Here is a 19,178-nt window from a genome sequence, read left to right on the forward strand (position 1 = left end):
TATGATGTATATATAGGCCTTTTTACCACTAGTGCATCAACCTGTGCAACTGCACAGGCTAGAAATTTAGCTTACAGCTGAATTTTAGATATTTGTGTTAATAATGATTGTATGTTAAGATACATCAGTTATTTATATTTAAATATTATAATGTAAAATATAAATGTAATTTTTATTCATAATATTGGAATCATATTTATTATTTGTGAATAGATCTAATTTATAATTTTCATTTTATGTGTTATGCAAATTGATTTTTATTTGTTTCTTGATTTTTTTGAAATTATTATTATTCTTAATGTCGTCACCGTATCTCATATTATTTTTTTGAAATACATTATAAATTCTTTGATATTACTTTTATGTGATAATCCGTAATATGTTTGCGTTCTGTTGTTTTAATTTTGTAATGTTTGATTACACGCATATTTAATTGGTATATTTTAATTGATTTGAAAAAGTGTGTTTATTGCTAACGTAACTAAGTTGGAGTTTGCTAACGTAACCAAGTTGGAGTTTGCTAACGTAATCTTGTTGGACAAAGGGTATCTATAAAAAAAAAGGAAAGATAAGGAAAGAAGTAGTCTTAGAGTTGGACTCTATGATTTATTTTTTAATTTTTTGTTTCTTCTAGTTGTTAATCTATGGTTACAATTAGTCAATCAATCAATTCGACGGTTGGATGTTTTGCTTTTTTATGAGAATTTCTAGGATTTTTCTAGGATTAATATGGAGGCACCAAAAGGAGCCTCCAATTAGTAAATATAAGATAAGATGCCTGGACTGTGAAAAAAGGTTGAAAGCGGACGCGGGATGCCTGCCCCACGCGTGAAGGACCGAGCACACGCGCGCCTGCATGCATGCACGGGTGGGAAAGGCGAACCGGGACAGTAGGACTGCTGGAACTCGTGGGAGCTAGCGCGCGGAGAGAATGAACGCGATGGAGAGGATAATCTTGCAGTGCGTGTCGTGGAATTAATCAGACATTAATTTTGTTCTGCCACGCAACTGTGATGCTTACTGATTAGAAAGAACTCTAAGACTGCATTGGCTTTCAGGAAGGACTAGCTTTGTGGTGGCACAGCATATATGCACTAGGTTATGGAACGTGCAAGAGGAAGAGGTCATGCCCTGCATGCATGCATAGTTCCCCACAGTATTCTCAGAACTAGATAGGCTTTCCCGCACAAAAAGGATATATCGCCTAACCCCGAAGGCATAGAAGAAAGATTTATTCGCATTACAATCTCACAAGTCCATGCGACCATGCATGGGTGGTCAAGCATAACTATATCTAGAAGGTCTCTTGATTAGATCGAGAATAATCAGTAGAAACTAATTCCAATGTTTTGACTGGCCTTTTCAGTTCTACGTACTAGATAACTCTGCACTACTGCTTCTTACGTAGACGCAGAGTTCTCTAGAACAAGAGATGTATTACAGGTAGGGAATTACAGCAAGCAAAATAAGCCACGCACCTTGTCTGTTTCTTCTCGTCGTCGTCTTCATCCAGGGATCCAGATTCTCGTTTTAAGAATTGTCAATGGGCGGCGCCCACGGTGAAAGCAGCAGCATTCGGGTCCTTTTCAGCCAAATCTTTGGAGGATGTTACCTCGCCGCGAACAGATCGGATACGATGTTGACAAATTCACCGACCCTGGGAAAATCGCCGGTGGACGGGCCTGATTTTCCTTGTCAAGGGCCAAGGTTGACAGAGCAAGGGCGAAGAGTTGTTACCGTCCACTAGACGGACGGGATAAAGATTTCTAAATAGCTCATGTTTATTGGATCGGTCTAAAGTACGAGATTATAGGCATAGCTTATGCTAGGTACGCTCCGAGCCGAGTTAGATCGGATCAGCATGACATGAGGCTATGAACCGTGTCTGGACTAAGCGTGCGACACAGGCGTAGCCTAGCCTGGGCTGGAACGAGCATAGCACAGCTCAGCATGCCTCAACTCGGCTAGGAACAGTCGACCCGTGCAAGTACGACACGAAAGCGGCCTAGCTCGTCTGCTCGAGCACACGGGGCACAACAGGCTCGACCCGGCCAACACACCTAGGCCAACTAGAAGCCATTGCATGTGGGGCCAGCTCGGGAAGGCACGTGGAGGCACGGGTGGCGTGGCCGGTACGGGAAGGCACATGGAGGCACGGGTGGCACACCGGGTTAACGGGTTAAACATGCCCCGTTTAACCCATTAACCTATTATTTTTTTGATTTTTTAGCAGTTTTATGATCATTTGGGCTAAAAATTCAGAAAAATTATAGAATTCATCTTTTTTCACCTATATATAAAGGACCACCCTGCCCTTTCATTTCATACCAGTAACACTATTTGCTCTCTTGTTTTCTCCTCTCATTCTTATCTTAAAGTTCTTGAGAATTTGCAATAATTTGACAAAATTAGTTTGAATTGTTGATCCGAGCAATTTAAAAAACGTCATCCTGGTGTCTTGAAGAAATCTTGGTGATTTTTTGCATCGCTGTTCATTCTTATTTTATTATTTGATTATTTCTAACTCTGAATATTTGATTTTTTAAGTGTCATTCGACATTGATCATGGATGCTGGTGATCATAATTACTCCCTCCGATTGCAAATGTAGGTCGTTTTAGACTTATGCACAATGATTAAGAAAGTAGATCAAATGACCTTGTTGCCCCTTATTTACTCTGCATTGGAAAATATAACTCATTCATTTGTGAGAGTGATAGCATTTATTAAACAAGGACAAGGAGGGAATAAAAGAGAAAAAAATGCATAGAAGTTTGAGAATAACTTATATTTAGAGAATAGTTGAGGAGGCTAAAACGACTTACATTTGCAATCAGAGTGAGTATAATATATCCATTGATCATGATTTTTTTTTCTTCAAGGACTCACATGGGACTATAGCCCATTTGATACCAGTGTTGCAGGTGATGATGGACCTAACGGTCCTCCAATTGGTTCGCATGGAAGCGATGCAGCAGCACCTCCATCGTCAGGCTCTATAAGTGCACACGCATTAGTAAGCACTGGCTCTAAAAGATCAGGAGCCGGCACTTCTGAAGTGTGACAGGATTTTGAAAGGTTCTACATAGAGGAAGATGGGATAAGTGTTAGGTATGTTATGTGTTATATTTGCAAACATGAATTATCTGTAAAGCACCCAGGTAGAACAGGACACTTGAAGAGGCATGTCACAACTTGCAAGTGAAAGAGTGGAGCAACCATGAAGCAGACGGTGCTGCAGTACAACCCTGATGGCTCGGTTTGTCATTGGGAGTATGACTGTCAATGCTCGAAAAGAGCTATGTCGCTTTATTTGAAGATTATATTAAGCAAGCTCATAATCTTAGGTTCACGTATATTTCTAGACAGACAACCAGTAAGGATATGTTAAAATACTATAATGTGTGTGGTAGCAAGTTTAAAGAAATATTGCAAATATGTATATTTTTAGTTATTTTGACCTCGGAAATATGGGCAGGTAGGGCTAGAGAGGATTATCTTAGTGTGCTTGCTTATTTTGTTAATAATAATTGGGAATTAGAAAATAGAATAATAGATTTTTGGTTGATTGACGTCATACATAACAGTGAAAATACTGCTGAAAAAATATCTATAGTAGTTGAAGACTTTGGTCTCACAAATAAAATATTTTCTACCATTTTAGATAATACCAGTGCAAACTCTAGAGCAATTGATATTCTTACTCTAATATTTAGTATATTTGCTAAATCTTTCTTGTTGCATCAATGTTGTGCTTGTCATATTATTAATCTTATAGCAAAATCCGGTTTGAAGTGGTTGTCGCAATACCTAGATAATTTTCGTACTGCAATACCTTTTGTAAACTCCTCTAATCAACGAATTGCAGCATATAAACAGTAATACGTAATGTGGTGTAATAAGTGTGTGTCCATGTAAATTTGTTGTGGACATACCGGTAAGATGAAACTCTACTTTAGATGGAACTTTACTTTTTTGATGCTCGAAAATCTTATACCATATAAGAGAGAATTTAATGTGTTTATTGATATGCACTATCGTCAGCTTTGGTCAAATTTTACTCATGAAAGCACATTGGTATGTTGCTAAAAGGTTACTAGAGTTTTTTAATTTTTTTATGATTTAACTGTGAGTTTATTATCCAACATATTGTTTAGTAGTGCATAATATTGTTGAAATTACTACTTATTTAAATAGCTATGAAAATGATAATCTTCTAAGAGATTATTTAGTTCATATGAAATCTAAAATTTTAAAATATTAGAAAGAAATCCCTTTATTGTATGCCTTTTTCTTTATTTTAAATCCTAGAGCTAAAATCACATGTTTTTACAGAGTTTTCATAATTCTAGATGATACTCTTGGCCATGATTATTCTACTTATTATACTAATATTCGTTCTAAGTTCTTCTATATTTATAGTAAATATGAAATAAAATATTTTGGTGTTTACCTGCAATGACCTCCACTATCATCTACAACCGGTAAGAGATGACAACATAGGGAAAAATATTTGGTAGAGGTTATTCATAAAAAAGTTCATACTCTTCGTCACAATCGCCTACGGACAACGACGTTATCGGTCATGAACAAAAAAAATTCAACATACTGCAATTGTGGCATAAAAACAAGACGAATTATCTAGTGCTTTCGCTGTTAACACGAGATTTATTAATTGTTCCTGTATTTATAGTTTCTTCTAAGGCTGCATTTAGTCATACTGGAAAAATAATCGAAGAGAGAAGAACAAATCAAATAAATGAGATGGTGGAAATATTCGCTATAGTAAAAGCCTAAGAACAAGCTGAAGCATGAATGCAATACACTGCAAAAAATATTGAGCTTCAGACTTCATTCAAAAATTTGTATCTAGATGTTGATTAGAACATATAATTTTTAATTTTCTGAGCTAGGTTGTACTTTTTTTCTTTGCTGGAAAGGTTTTTAATGAGATAGCATATCAATAAATCCGATTCTTAGAATTAATTATATATCCCTATTATTTTTTATTTTTACAATTTTCTTTATTTTTTTCGAAAGCGACTAGAACTCGTCACCCATCGCTCATCTTAACCTATAAATAGCCACCATTCATCCGTGCCAAACTCCCGGTGATCCCAATATTCCATTCTCATGGACCACCCATCACTGTTTTTCCGCATGCTAGTCAAAGTCATTTGTCCTTCAATAAATCAATTCTATATTTCTATTCATGGATCAAGACGCTGATAACTCGTATGTATGGTAATGGATGTGATGATATTTTGAAAAGATTTTTAGAAAAATTAACAGAGAATATGTATGAATTTCTAAATGTAATAAATACAACTATAAATTAGGTGCTAGATCTTCAAATAGAACATGACATTTGAGGAAATTTATTAAATATTGCAAGCAAAATTCTAAGATTTTTAATGAAATCATATAATTTTCGAAACATAAATATATGCCGTACCTTTTTTACTTCTAGTAGAAAGATTTTTAACAAGATAATCAATCAATAAGACTCATTTTTATTTATTTTCTATATTTTCATTATTTTTGGAATTTTATAACTATTTTTATTTTTTTATTTGCGAAGCGCTACCAAGCCAGTCGTGCCCAACCATACTGACGGTTCAACCATGCCTCTACCGGACCTAGATACCGTGGTGCCACAATCGTATGCAAACTAGTCAAATAATTGATAGGCCATACCCTATGCTAAGGATGGCACGCGAACTGACACAATACGCACCAATCGGACCAAACAGTAACCGAGCCCATACTTAACCTACATCGGCTCGTGCCGATCTAGCCTGACAGCCCCATTTAACCATCTCTGTTCGGATAGGCGTGTGCGGTGAGTCGCGGCGCGGGGAGTAGCGCCGGTTAAGATCGTGCCGATCGAGATGGATTACCTGATTACCTCTCCACGTGTAACGTGTCGGCGCGGGGAGAGGCTTTATCTGCAAATTAAGCATGCATGTTCGTGCGCACCTGTAACGTGTTACCCTTTTTTATCCAAGAAAGCACACGTACGGTGGTCGGAGTCTCGCTGTGTTCTTGTTGCTTGTTGAAACTCTTTTCGGTTTTGAGGCGGACGTGTACCTACCAACAGAAAAGACCATCGTCTCTCAACTCTCAACTTCCTGGTAATTACAGCCATGGTTCTAGTCCCAATAATTATACATTACCTTGGGTTGCTGAGGCTCAACAACAAATCTAATATTAACAAACTACTAGTACACGAGAAAATAAACTATTTTTAATTTCATGTTCTGAGAAAAAAAGAACAAAACAATATCAACGATAGAGACGTAGAGCCCTCTTTCGATTACTTCTGGGCTGGTCCGCTCCGGGTTGGCCTACATCTTGATTTCTCTTCTAAAATATACTCCGTACTTATTTTCTATTAGTATTACAAGTTAGCCCCATTTGAAAATTTTATAAAAATAGTCTCTTGTCGGGCAATAAGTCCTAATCGCCCCGACTAGAGGGATTAAGAAATTAATCAAGTATAAAACTAATCTTCAAGCTTTACCTTACTTTGATCGTTCAGAGAGCAATCATGGAGTCACTGAATGAAGTCCTCCCTCCGTTTCTTTCAGAGATGTTAACCCGTTGCAAGGTAGATATGACTAAGTGAACATTGGGTGACTCTTGCAAAAATCACCTATTGGTTGGATGACATTCGCAAATATTACAAAAAATTTGCATGTATTTGCTCTCAACCTTCAAAACATCATTCAAATAGTTACCAAAAATTCTATAAATTTTGGTGGAGCATATGATGCTACCATCAAGTTCTTTGCAAAATTGCAGCCTAAATAATGGCTTCTACAATGAGAAGTAAGAAAGACAAGTTTTTGTTTCCATAAAATTTGCCCTTTTCTTTTCTCATTGTACAATTTATTGTTTCAGCTCGAATTTTGTGAGCACTTGGAGATAGCAAAATCTACTATGCCAACTTTTAAAGATTTTTTTTTTGACTATTTGGATTGTCAAGTCCCCGATTTTAGGGTTTTATGGTGCATCTCGTATCAATCCCTGATCAATAGTTCATATGCACATTTTTAATAGAATAGCATCGTAATCATACTTTGATTATATTTAAATACCATAACAGAGTCTTACTTAAGGATTACAATGCTTAGTTCATTACAACAAAAGACGACATGCCAAATAAAACAGAACAACGACAATGAAATGTTAGATAAGCCCAATACCTAAAGGCAACTTAGGTGTGGATGAAGCCTTATCCTCCTACTCATCATCATCTATATTAGCGAAGGAAATACACAGAGTTAGGGTCAATTCACATGGACAGACAAACAGGAAAATCCTATGATGGCCAACCTATATAAAATTTTGGTCACCACTGATTGGAGTAAAGGTTTCCCCTATGTAGTGCATCAGCATTACTAGGATCGGCTCTGATCATAGTCCCATCATTCTAGATTCTGGGGAGAGCAAATTTGAGGGGCCCAAAATACTTTTATTTTGAGAAGCAATGGATGCTTCAACCAGGGTTCAAGGAGTTGTTTGAAGGGAAATGAGTTTCCTTCAAAGACAGAATGCTTGAGACAATCTACTCCCTAGACTGCTAGCATGGTTGCTTGGTTAGAAGCAGAAAATTTCTTGCTCACTGGAGTAGACAAATAACTGGCTTAAATAAAGCACAGAAGAATCATCTCACCCAGGAGCTAAAAGGTTTAGATGCCAAAGCAAATAGAGATGGCTTAGCTGCTGAGGAATGGAAAGCCCGATATCAAATTGAGAAAGAATTAGAAAAACTATATCTCGTAGAAGAGATGTACTGGCAGAGGAGAGGTGGATAAGACTGGATTCTTCACGGTGACCCGAGTTCCAATTTTTCACCATTGTGCCAATAGAAGGAAAAGGAAAAATAATATCATGCAGCTACATACAGAAACAGGGGTGGTGAGGGAGCAAGGGGATATCATGAAACATACTGTATTGTTATACAAACAAATCTTTGGCTCCCATTTGGGTATAGGAATTCATTTAAAACCCAACTTCTGGTGTCTGAATGAATAGATTTCCCTTCTAGACAAGGAGTCTTTGGAACATCCTTTTGAGAGAGAGGATTTGGATAAGGCAATTCAATCTATGGAGTTTAATTTGGCACTTGGCCCTAATGGGTTCAGTGCCACCTTTTTTTTTTATAAATTTTGGCATGCTATCAAGGGTGAGATGTATGCCATGTTGATGGACTTCAATGATGGTAATTTAGATATCAAGAGACTTAACTATGAGATTATAACTCTGATTCTAAAAACAAAGGAGACCAACAATATCAATCAATATAGACTCGTATGCCTTCTAAATGTAGACTACAAAGCCTTCACCAAGATGATGACAGATAGGCTAAGCCCGATCACGGGGAGGGTGGTTGATGAGTGATAATAGGCCTTTATCAAAGAGAGGAATATTTTAGAAGGAGTGATTGTTGTGCATGAAACCCTAAATGAGCACATGCACTCTAAGAAGCAGGGACTCCTTCTCAAGATTAACTTTGAAAAGTCCTACGATAAGGTGAGATGAGATTTTCTTAGGGAAGCCATGATTGCAAAAGGCCTCCTTGAGAGATGGATAAATTGGGTTATGCAGATTGTTCAAGGTGAATAGGTTTGCGTTAATGTGAATGGCCAAAAGGGATATCCCCTCTCTCCAATCTTATTCAATATTGTGGCAAAGGTTTTAGGGTCTATGATGAACAAGACTAGGGACATAAGCCTTGTTTCAGAACTGATGGGACATTTTATCCTAGGGGGAGTACTTATCTGCAGTATGCTAATGATACTATGATTATGATGGATTGTTCAGAGGCTACCATTTTGAACTTGAAGATCATCTTATACTGCTTCGAATAGCTATCAAGTTTTTAAATTAATTTTCACAAAAGTGAGGCTTTTGTTTTTGGGGGTAAACCAAGCTACTAAAGAGAAATATGCCAACATGCTCAGTTGCAAATTAGAGGTCTTGCCTATCAAGTATCTGGGAATCCCAATTGACGATTAACGTATTGAGCTGGCCGCTTTTGACCATTTGGTGCAAAAACTACATAAGAGAATAGACCCTTGCAAAGGGAAAAACATGTCCTCAGGGGAAATGCTTATATTGAACAACCATTGCTTCAATAGTCTCCTCATGTACACTATGAGCTTTTATCTCTGCATGCTAGAACCCATGGTAGGATGAACACGATATGCTCTAAATTTTTTCTGGAGAGGAACCCAGGACAAATTCAGATATCATATGATTAAGTGGGAGGCGACCTGCAGACCAAAAGATCAATGAGGTCTGGGTATCATCAATACACAAATCATGAACCAATGCATGATGGTGAATGGATATGGAAAATCCTAAGAGATGGTGATTCGCTTTGATGCAGGCTACTAAGAGCAAAATACATGAGAGATGGAGATTTATTTGGTTTCAAGAGCAAAGACTCCTCTCAATTTTGGCAAGGACTACACAAAGTTAAATACTTATTCCAGTAGATAGCTGTATACTCGGTGCATAATGGGAAAAGGACTAGATTTTGAACAGACATGTGGTTACTAAATACCCCCATAAAGATCTAGTTCCCTGATCTTTACAAAATATCCTCATATACAACGACTAAGGTGGCTGATTGTTTTGAGGATGATACCTTTAGCATTAGTTTCAGAAGAGCTTTGACCCCCTCTGAATCAGGGAGATATGAGGAGTTGAAGACTCTATTAAACCCCATTATCTTGGGTATCAGGACGCTGAAGTCCACTGGACTCTGGAGAAGCCCAGAAACTTCACCACTAAATCTCTTTACTGCTTTATACTGGATGGTGGGATCAGAAATAAGATCAGTGGGGAAATTTGAAAATGCAAAGTCTCGTAGAAGATAAATATTTTCCTTTGGCAGGTGTCTAATGATAGACTCCAAACTGCATCCACTTTAAAGAAGAGAGGTTGGAAGGGCAGTGAGTCCTGCTGCCTCTATGGGAAAAAAGAAAATGTAGACCACACCTTTTTCCAATATATTCTTGCTAACTTCACATGGAGTGTAGTTAGAGAATGCTTTCATTGGTCTGAGCAACACAGGACCTTTAATCACTTTGCTCCTGGTCTGTCGCCTCAAAATCTAAATCTTCATGCAAAATTGTGCCTCTTCTTTTTTACAGGACTTAGCTGGGCTACTTATTTATCCACAACAAGATGACGATCGAAAAGATCTACCCAAACAAGCCAATTGTTTCTCTTCTTAAAGGTCTCTCTTGCTTGCAGACTTAGAAAATCCTGCTCAAGGAAGACGACAGGGAGAAAATTGATCTAGCTCTACAACAGCTCGAGAGATGGTGCTACAACTTACAGCCAAACTTGACCTCTATATTTGATATCTTGGAGCTGTAGTCTTTCCTGACGTGTTATCTTAGCTTCCATGTCATTTATATTTATATCCTGCCTTGTTTCTTTTTCTTTTGTGAGACTCGTGGTACCCTGGTGTATATAATTGGTACTACATTCGTTCTCTTTTACTTGGTTTAGAACATCGACATAGTCTCTAATAAGCACGTTTAGCTATTACTTTTGACTGCTATCTCTTGATAAAAGTTGATAAAAATTAGATGATCTTAAAGTATTTTTTATGATAAACTCACTACTGTCATTTTTATATAACAAATTATAATAGTTTCATATATATTAGTGGTCAAAGTTTCTAAAGTTTAACTGTATATATTCTAGAATGACATCTATTTAAGAACGAATATAGTAATTTGTTTTTAATAGAAGCGGAGCTTGATTCTCTTGTAAAAAAAAGAAATTAAAATGAAGGGGACAAGGAAAGCTGTGATGGTGTGGTTAGCGAGGGGAGGAGCTCACGGCTATCTATAGCCAGAGTAGGGTGCTTCGTGGCCAGATGAGCACGGGCACGGCGAAAATATCTCACCGGTCCGGTGATGCAATTATTCGGTGGTGGAGCTGTCGTGCGGCAGTGGGGTTCACAACGTATCAGTGAGTGCTCGATACGCGCGGAGGCGGCGGTGGCGGCTCTGAGGCGCTCTCGATGGCCTGGTTCGATGGGACTGCTCGGAATGCTAGCGGTCGCGGTGACGGAGCAGCTCTGTGCGCAAGCGCGTTTGCGTGCGGGCAGAACACCATCATGTCGCGGCATCGAGGTGGCCTTCCGCTGTAGGTGCTCACGGGGGTGCCTCCTAGGCGTTGACATTGCGCGCCGACGGGGAGAGAGATGAGGACCGGGAGATGGAGACGAGGGGAAGAGACGAGAGGAAGGCGACGACACTGTACGGTGTAGTGGGCCGGTGCAAGGGGAAATGGGCCTAGGCGGTGCTGGCCTCGAGTGCGTGGGATTAAGGAGGTGTTGGGCCGACCAATAAAAGGAAAAATGAGAGGGATACAGATGGGCTTTAGTCTGGCTACAAAAGATAGGCTCGGCCTGATAGGTGAAGGGGATGGAGAGAGGGAAACAAAGGAGGGAGCTGGGCTGAGCCGAATGGGGTTTTAGGTGTTAGAAACAAGTTTTCTATTTTTAGGGAAGAAGCAAAGTCCAAATTTACATTGCCGAATAAAACTCCAAATAGAAATCCAAGAAAATCCGAAAATGTAAATGTGAACTTTGTGCAAGTTTTCAAATTAAAAAATTTAAATTTGGTGTGAACTCGATCTACTTTGATTAGTTTCAATTGGAATTGTTGTAAAGTTTTAAAAAGCTTAAACTTTTAGTGGTTTTTAAATGCGGCTGAAGCACAGGGTGTTACATGGATGGTGTTTTGAAGGTAGACAACTAACTAGTGTTTTTATGATTTTCCTAGTCCCTTGTCACCCCGTGTTTGGGCAATAGGGATATCCTTATGTGAATTTTGCAAACGGTGCCTAATCTGATAATATTAATAAATATAAATATACTTCCAAAAAAGATTCCGCGCAACTGAGCCAGGCTCTAACCGGCCCAAACTCAAGTCTATTCAGGCCGCTTGTGGGCTGGTGGCCCGGCGCGCGCGGGCAAATATCAACCGCCACGACCGAGAAATATCCACTGCCAAGCTGCTCACTCCCCCTGCCACTTCCTTGCTCGCTCCCGCTGCCGCTCCCCGTGCGACGATGATCACCACCACCTTCCCGTTCCTCTCCTCCTTCCACCCCCCTCTCCTCCGGCCCTGCCCGCGTCGCCTCTCCGTCATCCTCCCTGCTCGGGCCACCGGCTCCTCCTCGTCACGGGAGGAGCGCGAGGAGGCGCAGTGGCTCCGCGAGGAGGCGCGGTGGCTCCGCGAGGAGCATCGCTGGCTCCGCGAGGAGTCCCGCTGGCGCACCGAGCGCGAGGCCCTCCTGGCCGAGGTCGCCGCGCTCCGCCTCCGCCTCCGCGCTCTCGAGGGTCCGCCCCACCTCGCGGCCGCCGTCGACGCCGTGGCGTCACCCGCGCCCCCGGCCGCGGTGCCCGCGCCGCAGCCCAGGCCGGCGCTGGTGGAGGAGGTCGAGGTGAGGAAGGAGGTGGTGGTGGTCGAGGAGAAGAAGGCGCCCAAGGCCGAGGCGGGGAGCGGCGCCAGCAGCAAGAGACGGAGGACGCTGAGGACGGGGGCCGAGGGCGAGGACGTGCGCGCGTTGCAGGTGAGCGCCGTCGCGAGCCTCTCGTTTTGGCTAGGATTCGTGATGCATGACGTGTCCTATGGTTGTTACCAGAAACCATACTTGATTGGCAATGCTCTATCCTGCCACATCTTGTTGAATGTATTTGCAGCGTTTACAATCCATCTACTAACTCTACATTGCCAAAAACTGGTTACGAATTGTCTTATTCTCTCATCATATGCTTCTGAAATTGCATAGGAGTATAGCACAAGATTGATCGGCAGTACAAATCTAATGCATTTTGCCTCACGCAGGAAGCTTTGCAACAGCTCGGTTTTTACTCGGGTGAGGAAGACATGGAGTACTCTAGCTTCTCATCTGGCACCGAGCGAGCTGTTAAGACATGGCAGGTCAGTACTGCTTCGTCACTGCCTCACCATTGGACTGCACAGTTCCATATGGTACTTGATGAGTTCATTTGCGCTTCCTGTTTCAGGCAACGGTAGGGACTTCCGAGGACGGAGTGATGACATCGGAGCTACTTGAAAGGTTATTTACCGGGAAGACTGGAGAGGACGTGAAAACAAAAGTGAGTTTACCTGCATACTTTGTCAAATGCCATTCAATGTATCAGCATTTCTGAAATTACTATATAGTTTCTGCATGTTTTCAAGACTTATGTCTTTGTAAAATAAATTGATTTTATAAAGATGTGTGATATACACAGTCAAGTACACATAACATCTTAAAGGAAAACATATTTTCTGAACCAGAAAACTCTCCAGTTACTTCTGCAGTACAGCCTCCACCTCTTCTAGTAGAGGAAATGGAGAAGCTTAACGCAGTAATTTTAAGTACGCAGGCAAAACACTTGATGTACACAGCTGAGATTCAATTTTCTTGCAGGATGGCATAAACGGAGCAGCTGCTTCTGCTATAACGGGAATTGCAGAGGTTCGCCAAACTGTAGTTACAGAAAATGGTGTCTCAGGAATGGGGGTCTCCGAACACAGAGTGTTTCTTCTTGGTGAGAACAGGTGGGAAGACCCATCCAGGCTGACACAGAAGAAAAAGCCTAGCACCGGCACTGTTGCATCAACTAATCCATGCGTCTCCTGTAGAGGTGAAGGTCGCCTCATGTGCACAGGTACGAATAGTCACCAGTTGCCATAGTCAGGGAGAAGATAGTACAACTGGTAGCCTCTACAGCCCTCTAAAGAAGATATTACACGGATTCTTGTCAGCAAACATTATCTTTTGTGAATGGCAAACAGATACTTCATTAGCTTGAAATTCTGGCGGGAACGAGGTTCATTACTTCGAAATTCTAGACAGTGCAATTCTTTCCAGGCTATCTCACTCTACATTATTATCTAAATCCCAATTTGATATCGAAATTAACATAGGCAACCTATGTTCGACTTTATTATTTCCTGAACTTTGTTAGATTCTGCCGTGTACTGAAAATTGAGCTGCACTCTCCATCTCCCATACTGTGACTATTTCTAAAAATTTTCTTCCTTCAGAATGCGATGGATCAGGTGAGCCAAACATTGAACCACAGGTATGCTAGATTTCCTGTTGCACAAATACATCACACCGTCAATTAAATTTTGTTCTCCTATATGCATTTAATGCTAACTGTTCTCCTTAAAATGCAGTTTTTGGAGTGGGTCGGTGAAGATACAAAGTGCCCATATTGTGAAGGCCTTGGATCCATTGTATGTGATGTTTGTGAAGGGAAGAAAGTAATGGCAAGCTAAGCAAAGACTTAGGAGTAACATTCATGGGCGGACCCAGTAAAGGCCCAATGGGGGCACATGCCCCCACTGAAGTTCTTGTTTTCAGTGGATTTGAGCTTTTTTCGTGAAGCTATAAAGGCCCAGTCATTAGCAGGCCCCCGGCTCATTTTTTGGGCTGGGTCTGCCCTGGAGACATTCTGCCTTGTTCGTGAACATCTACAGCAGCATTGAAGAGCATGCATTCACATGGCTAGTGTAAGTTGCCTGTAATTCCTATAGAAAGCAGAAGTGTAGGGACATTGTTGTGTTGTTTCTTGTACAATAGAAGATGTTTCTTGTACAACAGAAGATGAAAATATTTTTTAAAAAAACTTGACCATGGGGCGAAGATATCCCCTTTGCTTTGTCTTAAAAGAGGGGAGTACCGAGCCATTTAGGGACCTACTCACACGACCTGTGAGCACCTAGGTTCGAGCCTAGGTGGCCGGCCTCAACTGGAGGCTCTACTAGCTGAGTTATTCCTCGGTTCTTAAGATGAAAATATATGAACGAAGAAATGAGTTTCTTTCTCAAATAGGCTTGCCAAATTGAGATGTTCATAAATTTTGACTTGTCATATGCTCTCCAGAAAAAAGATACACTTACACTTATCGGCAAGGATGGGATATTACCTGAAGCTATGTTGGTGTTCTTTCCTACTTTGACTTTTAGCATCCAGTTGGAATATAGCAGTAGCATGTTTTAACAATTGGAGATAAGGAAATGCTCCGTACCAGATAAGAAATAGCAGTCTGTTTTGTTCTTGCTTCTGCAACTCAAACTTGGACCATTTCCCTATCCTATGTACTGTCCGATTCAGATGCAGTTCTCATGCCATCTAATAGATACAAAAACAGCTGTGAGCACGCAAAGGCTTATAGCAAAAGCGGGAAAGATTTCACGTAGGAAAATGAAACCAGAAACAAACCTGTTTAAAATGATTTTAGCTACGAAGGTGAAACCAATAAACCTTGGGATTTCTTATATGCTTGAAACTTTGATGCTACAAACATCAAATAAAGTGATCAGAACCTATATCCCTAATTGATAGGAGCAGATGTATTTTGAACAGATAACATGCAACGAGTACCAAATTCCTCATCTAAACAGCCAAAATCCACTTGGATGAGCCAGAACATCAAGCAAGGTCCTTGCTCTGTAAGCAGAGTTTTAATTAAAAAGGGTCCTCAGCCCTCAAGCATGCATTCCAGATGAAATAGGCTGATCATATCCCTCAATGTTGTCATCTTTCTTCATCATTCCAGTTAGATCGCCAAGCATTTGGTAGATGCTCAGAATGTCCGGGTGATGTCCTGTACAACAAATAAGCTTGTCTTGTTTCCCACAGTGATCCAACTACAACCTGGAAATTTCGCCACTCTTTTTTCTCACATTGCTTCTCTGGCTATCTTAACTTCAACCCAGTTACCAGCCGCAGCATGCAAGCTTGAAAGGAACACATATGTGGATGAGCTTTGTGGTTCCAACTCAACAAATTTCTTTGCTGCAATGTTCCCTCTTTCTTCATCCTTGTGCATTTGACATGCTGCAAGATATGTAGCCCAGATCACACCGTCAGCTCTGAAGGGCAAATGGTCAATAACTTTTTGAGCCTCTAGAAGATGACCACCACGTCCAAGGAGACCAATGAAACATGCATAATGATCTGCTCTGGGCAGTAGCCCATAAACTTGGCTCATAGAATCAAAGAAATGGCGACCTTCAGAAATTAAACCAGCATGGCTACAAGCAATTAGAACACCAAGGAATGTAACTTCATCAGGCTTTATTTGTGACTCTTGCATCTTCTGGAAGAGAAGAAGTGCCTCGTTAGTATAACCATTTTTTGCAAAACCCACAATCATGGAGTTCTATGGCATTATGTCTTTCTTGTTTTCCAATTCCTTGAATATTTCAAAGGAAGAAATTACATCCCCACACTTGGAGTACATGTCTATGAGGGCACTGGTTGCAGTTTCATAAGAAACAAATCCAGATTTAAAGATGAGGCCATGTGTCTCTTTTCCATCGGTAAGAGCTGCTATCTCAGAACAAGCTTTCAGAACACTTGCAAATGTGGCCTCATCTGAACAAACATTATAACTGCGCATTCTCCCGAACGACACCAAAGATTGATCGCTGTAGCCATTTTGAGCATACCCTGAAATGATAGCTGTCCACTCAACCAGGTTTTTGTGATCTGGCATCTCCATTAAGAGTTTGTTTGAATCCTCAAGCATTTTGCACTTCAAATATATTCCAATCAGTGAAACGCCAAGGGAAGTATCCTGATTCAAAAGACCAGATTTCAGTGTGTAACAATGGACTTGTTTGCCGATAACTGAACTGAGAAGGCCAGTACAGCCAGAAAGCAAGCTAGCAAATGTTAAGCTAGAGGGCTTGAAACCATCTTTTAGCACTTGCTCAAACAACTCTATGGCTTCATCTTCTCTATTATTCTGCACAAGGCCTGTAATTAGCGCATTTCTTGGGACTATACTGCTTGCATCTACATGCGCCAAAACTTTTCTAGAAGATTCTACATCTCCATGCTTTGAATATAAGTCAATCAGAGAGCTGCCAAAAGTGTGATTTGAGCAGACATTACACTTGTGAATACGTAATGAATCTGCTTTCCAGTCTCAGTAGCCCGAATATTGGAACAGGCATTAATTGCAGTAGCAAAAGACACCTCATCTGGTGTTATACTGTACAGCTTCATCCTTTTGAGCATACAGACTGCTTCTTCGTCCTCTTCATTATGTGCAAGTCCAACTATAAGCAACTATAAGAGCATTCCAGGATACACTATCCTTGTCTGGACTGAGACTGAACAGTGCTTTCGCTACATCGATTGTTCCAAGTTTTGAGTGCATATCTAGTGTTGCATTAGCAACAAACAAGTTTGCATCCAAGCGGTTCTTGATTGTTATACAGAGTACCTGTCTTCCCAAACCAAGGGAATCCAAGTTAATGCACGCGCCAAGGACACTCACAAATGTAAAATCATCAGCCTCAAGGTCAACCCTCCTCAAATACTGAAACATTTGAATGGTCTCTTCTTGCAGCTCATTTTGAGCACACCCATTAAGCATCGCATTCCACATGACAATGTTCTTTTCAGAGAAGTCAAACACCTTATTTGCATCAGAGATGCAGCCATATTTCACATATAGGTTGATCATAGAACTGCCCACAAAAACATTTGCATCCAAATCAAACCTGACTGCTGCTGCATGTACCTGTTGGCCTCATCAAAAGCTGTCATGTTGGCTATTGCACTTAGAATGCTCACAAAAGTGGATCTAGTTGGCCTTAATCCTTGGTTTCTCATATCCTTGTACAGGTTAAACAGTTCACTCTCAAGCCCACTTTGTGCATAACTGGAGATGACAGCATTCCAAGCAACTGTGCTTGGCATATGTATTTTCTTCAGCAAAGTTCTTGCCTCCTCCAGTCTGCCTATGCCTGCAAGAGTGGAGATAATGGTAACGCATGTTACTTGGTCCGGCGCAGAGCCCATCTTCTCCATCCTAGAAAACAAAGCGAGCGCCTGCTGATAGTGTCCAACCCGATGATATCCCGCAATCATGCTGGTCCAACATATCGTGTCCGGACAAGCAATCTCATCAAACACACTCCGAGCATCGGCGACCTCACCGCATTTGGCATACACGTCCACCAACGCCACTCCGCAGAAGGCACTGGAACAGAACTCGCTCTTGAACACATCACAATGCACCTGCCTGCCGTAGTCAAGAGCGCCCAGCCTCGAACACGCGGACAGAACAACCGCGAGACCAAACTGGTCCGGCCGCCCGCCAACGGAGCACCTGATGCATCGAAACGCATCGAGAACGTCCCCGGGAGACCCCGACCGCGCGTGGCAAGACAGCACCGAGCTCACCGCGGCGCCTGAACCTCGCGCCCCGAGGCAGCCCGGTGCGCGCCAGGCGTATTCCACGCGGCCGGACCTGCCGTACAGGTCGACGAGCGCGTCGCTGAGGCGGCCCCGGAAGGGGCAGGCCGAGGCACAGTATCCGCCCCCGCATGCCCGCGAGGGGTGGGTTCGTTGAGGACTTGCGTCGAACGGGTGGTGGGCGTGGCACTCTTGGGAGAGGGAGGCGAGGAGGCTGGCGTAGTTGGCCGCGGGATGGGGAACGCCCGCCGAGCCCGCGGAGAAGCGGAGGGGAAGCTGCTTGGCTTTCAGCTTTGGCGCGGGACGGAGGCGAGCTGCGGAACGCATGTGCGCACGGCCACCGCCGCATGTGATGTTAGCTTTTTCGGGCTTTTGCGCGCGCGGCGTCGTCTTAGGGCATGTACAGTGCAAAGCTGCTTATACAGACGTTTAAGACCATCCTCAAGCGATTCTTTTCGTGGACAAGAATCCTTCACGGAGATATTTTTTTTAGTGTTTCAATAATTTCACTTTACGGTTCTCATCAAAAAAGATTTTTAAAACTATTCCCTCTGAACGAAAATCTCTCTTATTTTCCTTTGAAGCAAAGCTATTTGAGATAAGAGAAAATAAAAGAAATAAAAATAGAAACGAGAATTAAAAAAAACGAAATAAAAAAAATATAGTTAAAATGGTCTAAGGAGAGGGAACGAATGCTCAGTCATCAAGCAGTGTAAGAGCCCTAATCTACAATGGGAACATCAATCAAGTCATGTTATCAAGTGATAATACGGTAAAAATATATTGGACTTTTTCTTGGACAAGTAAACAATTGGAATTTATTGGATCACACTTACAACAATGAATTATATCATGTACACGATTGTAGACATCAGCAATGTGCAAATACGACCTACTTGTATGAACATC

General features: G+C 41.4%; 1 protein-coding gene and 1 pseudogene across 1 annotated transcript; one reads left to right on the forward strand and one right to left on the reverse strand.

Annotated features, from left to right (window-relative positions):
- The first annotated feature begins 12,023 nt into the window (after positions 1–12,023).
- Positions 12,024–14,705, forward strand: LOC133888206 (protein disulfide isomerase pTAC5, chloroplastic-like). The gene is made up of 6 exons (XM_062328358.1): positions 12,024–12,608; positions 12,884–12,979; positions 13,066–13,158; positions 13,476–13,716; positions 14,096–14,133; positions 14,231–14,705. Exons 1-6 carry the CDS (start codon positions 12,105–12,107, stop codon positions 14,330–14,332), a joined length of 1,074 nt encoding a protein of 357 aa, XP_062184342.1. The 5' UTR covers positions 12,024–12,104; the 3' UTR covers positions 14,333–14,705.
- Positions 12,767–18,681, reverse strand: LOC133888205 (pentatricopeptide repeat-containing protein At3g09040, mitochondrial-like; annotated as a pseudogene).
- Positions 18,682–19,178: the final 497 nt, after the last annotated feature.

The sequence above is a fragment of the Phragmites australis genome, chromosome 13 (assembly GCF_958298935.1).
Source record: "Phragmites australis chromosome 13, lpPhrAust1.1, whole genome shotgun sequence".
Taxonomy (NCBI): domain Eukaryota; kingdom Viridiplantae; phylum Streptophyta; class Magnoliopsida; order Poales; family Poaceae; genus Phragmites; species Phragmites australis.

Coding starts and splice junctions, on each gene's coding strand:
- LOC133888206 (XM_062328358.1), top strand. CDS start 12,105: ATGATCACCACCACCTTCCCGTTCCTCTCCTCCTTCCACCCCCCTCTC. Junction 12,980..13,065: donor GAGCTGTTAAGACATGGCAG/GTCAGTACTGCT, acceptor TTCCTGTTTCAG/GCAACGGTAGGGACTTCCGA. Junction 13,717..14,095: donor AGGTCGCCTCATGTGCACAG/GTACGAATAGTC, acceptor TTCTTCCTTCAG/AATGCGATGGATCAGGTGAG.